Source organism: Xiphophorus couchianus, chromosome 12 (genome assembly GCF_001444195.1).
Source record: "Xiphophorus couchianus chromosome 12, X_couchianus-1.0, whole genome shotgun sequence".
In the NCBI taxonomy this organism is placed as follows: Eukaryota; Metazoa; Chordata; class Actinopteri; order Cyprinodontiformes; family Poeciliidae; genus Xiphophorus; species Xiphophorus couchianus.
In genome coordinates, this window is record NC_040239.1 from 5936340 (window position 1) to 5944697 (window position 8358).

The window sequence follows — 8358 nt, forward strand, 5'->3', positions numbered from 1 at the left end:
CCAAAGGTTACCTGCCTATCATGTCTTAGGATGTCAGAATAAGATGATAAACCTGTTCTCACAAGTGTGGCAGAAAGTTTGAAAGATTTTTGGTTTGCGAAAATCACGTTTGTAATGTTTAGAGCCCCCTAACTTCATCTGTTTATAAGGTGAAAAAGCTCAGTCCTCAAGGTTCTTTGCTGTTCAAAAACTGATTTAGACTCAGAATTGTGGATTCTACAGACGTCCTAATGGACTATGTTGCTCATTAGTGGCTTGAAAACAAAGCAATGTTCAAATTATTGCTTTCTTAGCCTGGAGGCAATGCCCCAAATTTGTCACCACTAAAATATCAGTAACACAAAACAGTTGAGTTCTGAATGGTGACGGGCTCTGCTTGTTGCCGTTTCATGCTTTCGATGCAGAAATGTTTATGTGACTGAAAAAAGAAGAAATTCCTCCATTTCTTTTCTCAGCCTTTCACTGCGAATGCACTACATTTATGCAAAAGACAACAAGATAAATAAACACATAGAAATGGTTATTTTGATGCAGTCTGTTTTTCATACTGCTACCTTCTTGAAAACCCAGGGTTTGCAGGAGTATGAGGAATGGAAGTGGTACAACAACCCTACACTAGTGGAGGTGCTGGATGAGTTTCCCTCCATCCAGATGCCATCGACTCTGTTGCTCACTCAGCTTCCCCTGCTGCAACCTCGCTACTACTCCATCAGCTCCTCTCCTGATCTGTATTCAGGAGAGATTCACCTCACAGTGGCTGTGGTCTCTTATCGTACCAGAGGTGAGAATCCACCAGTACTTCAAAGTTATGTGTCTGGTGAAAGCTTTTACATAGTTTAGGAATTTTCATTTCCAAGTGGGTGAGGGTCCCACAATGTCAATTGTATAATCTTGCCCTGCACATCGTTCTTACAGACCTACATTTGCTGACAGCATCTGTAATCTTAAACAGGTAATGTAGGAAATGGCTACAGATGAACCAGTGTTTACTGGTATTTGCGCTATTTTAGCGCATTACTATGATTGCATGACCACTTGCTGTATTACAGTGATTTTTTTTCCCTTCTGTAAGAGAAAATAAGAGATGGCTTTAGCCTTGTAGGTGTGCTAGGGCCACTCTTCTCCTGTTAGTTTGTGCACTTCAAGTGAGTGGGAGGCAAGTTGGAGAGAAAAAGGTAAAGTGATTACTTGGTAATCATCTGTTTCAGGTGGGCAAGGACCTATCCATCACGGAGTATGTTCATCGTGGCTCAACAGGATAGAGAAAGGAGAAATGGTACCGTGTTTTGTCCGAAGGTAATGACTAAAATGAAAAACATTCTTGTCAAAAACCTAGTGTACAATTCATGCCACATTTTTCCTTCTGTAGATAAAAAAAATAATTCTGGTAGACCATCCTTCAGCCAACACTCCCTACATCTCCATGGTGGTGTAACTTTATCACTCCTGTACAAAATCTTTTCCCGGTCATTATAGTGTTTAATAATTTTAATAAATTGAAATGCCACATGAAGATGTAATGTTGGTTTCTTATAATTTAAAATAATTTGTTTTTTGACTAAATGAGGTTTTCAAGAATACCCAAAGCAAAGACGTCCAAGATACAAGTATGTAGAAAGCTAGCCTGTCTGATTACACAGTCTGCTTGCTTTTCAAAGTAAGAGTAAGCTTGACACCAAATAAGTATGTGTGGTTTTAGTGTGTGAGCAGCACACAGCGTAACACTTAGGCCAAAGATATTACTTTTAACCTACATCACTCTACAGCCATGATTAAGGCCTTGATCTTCTCATACAACTCCTCTGCTTTCTGTTTCCACATGAACACACTAAGATAATGTGATAAAACGGTTTTGATCCTTTGTGTCATTGTAGTGCACCATCATTCCAACTTCCAAAAGACAATAAAGCACCGTGTATCCTCGTGGGTCCAGGAACAGGCATTGCCCCATTCAGAAGCTTCTGGCAACAAAGACAATACGACCTTGAGCAAAATGGTGGGCCATTTTTACCTGTTTGTTCAATCAGTAATTGAGGAGAATCTTACCATAATGTCATGTGAAAGACTTGTGAAAGTGTCATTGGATTTTCAGATAATTGCTTTTCAGTGTTCTGTTTAAATCAAGTCATTCGCAATGACTCAGTTTGCATTGATTCTATTGCAATTTCATTTTTCATTTTTTTGTCATCTCTAAGGGATTAAGTCTTGCCCCATGATCCTGGTGTTCGGTTGTCGACAGTCTGAGATGGATCACATCTACAAGGAGGAGACTCTCCAGGCCAAGAACAGAGAAGTGTTCAAAGAGCTCTATGCTGCGTACTCCAGAGAACCTGGCAAACCAAAGGTAAAACCACCAAACAGCAATAAGCATTTGAAAGTAACTTGAGAGGTTTATTTCACTCTTACTTTGATTAATTGGATTGGCTAAACAATTCCTGAATTTTATAAAGAATACAAATTAAATCTGCAGCTCATTTATTTTGATGTTCATTATATTTTTAGCATTTCAACATTTAGTTTATCTTTGTCATATGTTGAATTAACTTCCACATCATCCCCCTTTTTGTTCTTACACTTTGTCTCTTAACTACTCCAGAAATATGTACAAGATGTGCTGCGTGAGCATCTGTCTGAAACTGTGTATCAGTGCCTGAGGAAGGAAGGAGGTCACATCTATGTGTGTGGGGATGTAACAATGGCAGGAGATGTTCTGAAGACCATCCAGCAAATCATCAAGCAGCAAGGTCAAATGAGCATAGAAGGTGCTGGATTCTACATCAGCAAGCTTAGGGTAAGAAGCTACTGTGCCATTTATTGTAATGGTCTATCATTGGAAATGTTGAATTGCACAGCTGTTGTTTTTAGTATTTCCTCAGTATGTGTGTAACAAAAAGATGAGCTTCTAATTAAAGGCCATTCGATTATTTCCTGTCAAAATGTATCAAATAAGTCAAAGTTCTGTAGATCCAGACTTTTTAATAAAGTCACTTGCTATCCATTGGGTATCATTTTTCATAATTTCTCATGATGTATGTCACTCTCCTACCTTCACTACCTTGTTTTTGCCAGGATGAAAACCGATACCATGAGGACATCTTTGGGGTCACTCTGCGCACCTATGAGGTCACCAATCGTCTTCGCTCAGAGTCCATTGCCTACATTGAAGAGAACAAAAAGGACTCAGATGAGTAAGTGCCTTGGAAGTTTTAGTTTTTCAACATTTTCAATTGTAAGAGTAAAAGACTGATTTTACCAGAAAAATATTGTAAGTGGTTATTCTAATAAATTACTAACTAAACTGAAGATATATGGCTAAAGACATGATGCCTCACTTATTATCTTGCAGATTTTCTGTTCCGTTATTTTATAATTTAGTTCATTTCATTTAGTACTAAATAACTAAATATTTTAAGAATTATAATATATGTAGTATTCACTGCAATTACTTTTGATATACAGAATTAAGAAAAAAAATTACCTGCTAAATTTTGGAGTAGTTTACATTTACTGAGTCAGTTAAAATATCTGTGGGGTAGCAAGTCAGTAGTTGAGTGCTTAACAGATATGCTGCGAGTGAAGGCTGTGCTCCATTAGTTACATGCTTTTACAGTTGTTAACTAAATGGTAAATTGAATTTATATTGCGCTCTTCCAGTCATGCTGGCCACTTGAAGCACTTTACACTAGAGCCACATTGTCCAAGTCACTCTCAATAACACACACATTCATACACACCAACGTACTTGACAGCTCAAGGTTGCAACAGGTGGGGGAGAAATATTGTTGCATTACTACATGCTTCAAACCCCTAGAGGAAACTTTGGCATTTAAGGACTTTGAACCATAGGAATGATGGAAAACATAAGCAAATTTTAAACTTCTTAAAATTCTGGCATAGCTTTGCACCCGTAACTGGAACAGTCCTGTACACACCTAATAAAAAAAATTAATGAAAGATATAGATCACTTTTTTTTCCATTTTAAATAATATTTCCATTGCTGACATTCAGACATCACAGCAGGTTTGTCTGGATTTCAGAAGATAAATCCACTGAGATGGATCTCAAACAATGAGATTAGCATTGCTATTCTTATAAGTCAACTCTGATCTGCATCCTGGAGTTGTTTGGCAGCAGCGTGTTGTCACCCCAACATTCGGATGAAAACAGAGCGGGTAACCATAGAAACGTGTGGAGAGAGGCCTTTAAACTAACAGGATTAAAGTGAAAGCGGATGGCCCTGTTCCATTTCTGTTTTTGTTTCTGACGTTGTTTTTGCATGTTCAAGATTATACACTTCATATACCCGTGCCATGAGAGCTAAACAAGGGCCCTACATAGCCATTATGCCTCATTAAGTACCAACATAATGCATCACAGACGATGGTTCCTGTGTGGATTGTCACTTGAATTTCACATTTGGCCATCAAAGCCCCTGCTCGTTGGATGAGTAATGACTGCAACATCTTTGTTTTCATGTCTCTGTTTCTCTGTGTCCGTTTGTCTTTCTCCTGATTTTGCTTTCCTCTCTCAGGGTTTTCTGCTCATAGGTCGATGAATGGAGGGCTTGCTGAACACAACCAGTCTGAAGGACACGGCAACACTGGTTAAAGAATACTGTGCCAATTTTTGTACTGTTAAAAAAAAGGGTTTTGTTTCTTTTTTTTATACCACTTAAACAGTTCTGTTGGGCTCTGCAACTTTGTCTGTAGCAAGTTGGAAATGTTCTGTTCTGATATTGTTTTTGCTTGTTGATGATACTTCCAAAAATTTACAAATTGATCATTATGATTCATAATGTGTGCACTTAGTGTAATGAACTGCCTCATTGTGAATGCATGACAAAGAAATTAATATAATCAAGAAATATAATATACTCTGTGTTATTGTTGCAGTTAAAAGGCTTTTATTGAGGTTATATATTTGCAAGAAAATGTGCACCATTGATTTAAAAAAAAAGTTCTGTATTAAATTTGTCAACTTTACATTTGGGAATGTGTAGGGACTGGTAAATCTGCTATATTTTGGGGGTTTTATTATCAATAAAGGCATAAGTAGACAAAGTTAAGACAGTGAAGCATGTACAGGCATGTTGAGAGACAAAAAAAAAAGAAAAATTTACAAACAAGTTTGGTGTGTTGACAAATTTAAATAGTGGAAATTGTGATTTGGTCATGGCGTCAATGAACGCATCTATAAATGTGCCACTGGGAGTTCATCAAAAGGCATCAGCTTCAGGGCAAGTGCTCTTTAGTGGGATGTTCATACTGTCATAACATTCATAACATTTTCATGTCTCAGCTGGTGCTCTCCAAACAATGAAATCCAAGAGCTGCTCAGTCCTAAATTCAAACAGGAATGTGTTTAAAATCTTAAGAATCTTGAATAAATTTAAATGTCTTTTAATGTTGTGTGAAATAGGGTACAATGTATCAAACTTACAATTACAGTAAAGGCAAATTGTATTATAAAGTACCCTTTTTGAATTACAAATGAATAAAGTAATGCAAAACAGGAACATGGCTTAAAAATGTTGGGATTTGTTGAAGGGTTTAATAAAATGCTTTATGGAGAGGATGTCACAATCAAGATTTTTTGTTTTATGACATTGATCCAAGTAATATAAGATTAAGTGTATGTTGATTCAGTGTCTCAGATACTTTTTATACAGAACTGATTTGCACACTACATACCACAATTACAATAAAGTTATCTCAATCAATGCATGCAAATTGTAGGCACTTCAGCAGCTCTGGAAGCTTGAAAACACCAACTATATTCCTCTTGGTAGCCTCCTTTCCTGCATTGCTGGAATGTGTGTGTGCGTGTGAAACAGCCCACACATCCCCACACAACTTCTTACATAAATGTTTATATACTTGCATTATTACATGTTCACATATTGTGGGCATGGTCTTTGGCAGTTTCCCATATATTTACATCTTCTTGATTCACAAAACATGCTGGGCACGTAACATGGACTGTTCAGATCCATTCAAAATTCATCCAATGTGCTGTAAGGCTAAGCAGTAATATCAGGCAAACCTCCAAAGTACAGTAGATATATAATGTAAAGCAAGTATCTGTAATATCAGATGGTATATCTTACCATACCAACGTTATTTATGAAGCACTTTATACACCGACAGGACCAAAGTGCTATACACAATCACAATTTTGTTTATGATGGATTTTTTTTTTCTTTCAAGCATAAACAGCATCAGAGATTATCATATTCATCCTAACACTATATTTTCCATCATTGAAATAGTTTGGTCAGTTACCTGTTTTGCTGTCTTTTTCTGAGATACTGCAGCCTCCTGGAAACATACCCCTTTTAGTTTCCTTTATACTGTTGCTTTACTTGCTTGCAAAATTAGCTGAAAGAAGTTGTGAAGTGCAACAACAGCTGCAAATATTTGTAGAGAGGCAGAGGTATGGAGCATTTACCAATGTCAAAGCTTAAGCAGCTAAAAAAAACCATCAGCTTTCGGGATGGGGGGTTTAGTTTGCTTTGCAGAACTTTACTATAATCAAGAGACAAGTTAAACAAGTTTGGCACACTTAATTTTGCAAGTTTTGCAAGAATTAGTGTTTAGGTTTTGGCATTGCAATTCTCTGGTGAGTGCAATAGCAAGAAGGTTGGGTTTTGTGAAAGGTCATAGTTTAACTTTGATCGTACTGCAACACAAGACTAGAATATTTATGCAGGAATGATAATTTTGCACTTCGCCACTATTCCAGTGATAAAATACAGATAACATTTTAGTAATGGTGACTGAGATTGTTACTAAATAGGATGCATTAAAGGAATATAAATTTAAGATTTTGGTTTTCCTATAGAACAGATACTGTAGAATTTCTGTAGAATAAATACACCATACCAAGAAAATCTGTTTTCATATTACCAAACCTGAAAACTCGCCTCATGTGAACAACTTTTAATTTTTTACACGTTAGCTTTTGTACAGAACAAAAACTCAAAATGTAACATAATGAGCTTTAAATGTGTTGTTGGGAAGAATTCACTACTTTTTTAAGCGTGCCAATTCATGTTTTTAAACTTTTTGCTTAGCTAATTGCATCCCAGCTGTAGCATTATATTTACTCAATTATCAGCAAGCTGGAGAGCATTTTCCCTCGATGCTGTTTTCTCAAGAATTAGCTGCTTCATAGCTAAACATTAAGGAAAGCAAATGATGCTGCCCTGATCATATCCGACAGCTGTCGACTTGCACATTCATCACCAATGAAGCTTTTAAAGAAAAATGCAGAAAATGCATTTGCAGCATCATTACTTGTCTGCCTCTTGCCTTACATTACCTCTTTGCCAACATTTGGTACATTCATTCATTCATTCATTCATTCATTCATTCGGCTTTCTGCATGTTTTCTGGTGGCTTAAGTGAGACCCCACTGTCACTGCAAAATAAACCTTGTCTGGTTGTTAGCATGTGTATTTGCCTGCCTACTTGTGCCCCAAAAATCATCTCCTGTGCATATCTTTGAGTGGATGTAATAGAGCTTGATCTCAGGTATGTTTGTTCATTCCTCCTGTTGTTTCTCTCATTGTTCGTTTAAAAACAAAACAAAAAAAAAACAACAAATCTCAAACATGGACTTGACATTTGCACAAGCCTGCAAATTTGAGGTTGCAGATGGTGTTTTGGTAGCAGGAAACTGCCCACGTGGATTTTAGCGACGATTTCAGCAGGACAGTCCAATTGTTTTAAGTTCTAATTAAGGCTTCTGGTCGGAGAAAAGAGATCATCCCACACTGGCTTTGGTCATTTGCTGCTTTAGTCAGATTTGAATTTAAAAAATATTGTGCAAGCGCCAATTTTATTTTATTTTTTTAATCTTTTATGACTCACTTTGCCTTAACATGCTTTTCCTTTGTCTTCTGAGTCCTGTGTATTAATTTCTGTATCTTCTACTCAAATTAAAGATGGCATGATTAAAGGATTTAAACTGATGTCTCCATTTGCCCAGATTATTTTTGTGTTCCGAGTCAGCTCTTTTGTTAGCTGCGTGTTTCCCGTTTCTCCAGTTGTTGCTCATTTTGGGTGAATATCTCCTCCCATTCCAGATATATAATTTGCTTGATCTCATTTAGTTGGAACGAGAGTGGTCTGTGACGTAACTCTTGCAACCAGAAAAGTAATACAAAGTATGATATGTAGCACCATCTCAATATTTTATAAGAATGTATTTTGAATATGTAAATGGAAATCATAAAAATTGGCGTGATTTTAAAAAAAGATAAGTTAAGGAAATATTTATTTTCTCCCAAATTCTTTAGGTGTGAGGGTAAAGGAGCAGTATTGACCAAAGAAATGGATGTTGTGGTCTCCTCTCTG

At 36.8% G+C, this 8358-nt stretch overlaps 1 protein-coding gene across 2 annotated transcripts in view; it reads left to right on the forward strand.

The window, feature by feature from the left end:
• nos1 (nitric oxide synthase 1 (neuronal)) overlaps positions 1 to 7973 on the forward strand; it is a 52126-nt gene extending 44153 nt beyond the window's left edge. For both annotated transcript variants that reach the window (XM_028034322.1, XM_028034323.1), the window contains 7 exons: positions 571 to 781; positions 1209 to 1296; positions 1875 to 1996; positions 2196 to 2344; positions 2597 to 2791; positions 3070 to 3188; positions 4533 to 7973. In XM_028034322.1, coding sequence (XP_027890123.1) covers positions 571 to 781; positions 1209 to 1296; positions 1875 to 1996; positions 2196 to 2344; positions 2597 to 2791; positions 3070 to 3188; positions 4533 to 4548 — 900 coding nt within the window. In that variant the 3' untranslated portion in view covers positions 4549 to 7973. The remainder of the gene's footprint in view (positions 1 to 570; positions 782 to 1208; positions 1297 to 1874; positions 1997 to 2195; positions 2345 to 2596; positions 2792 to 3069; positions 3189 to 4532) is intronic.
• Positions 7974 to 8358: the final 385 nt, after the last annotated feature.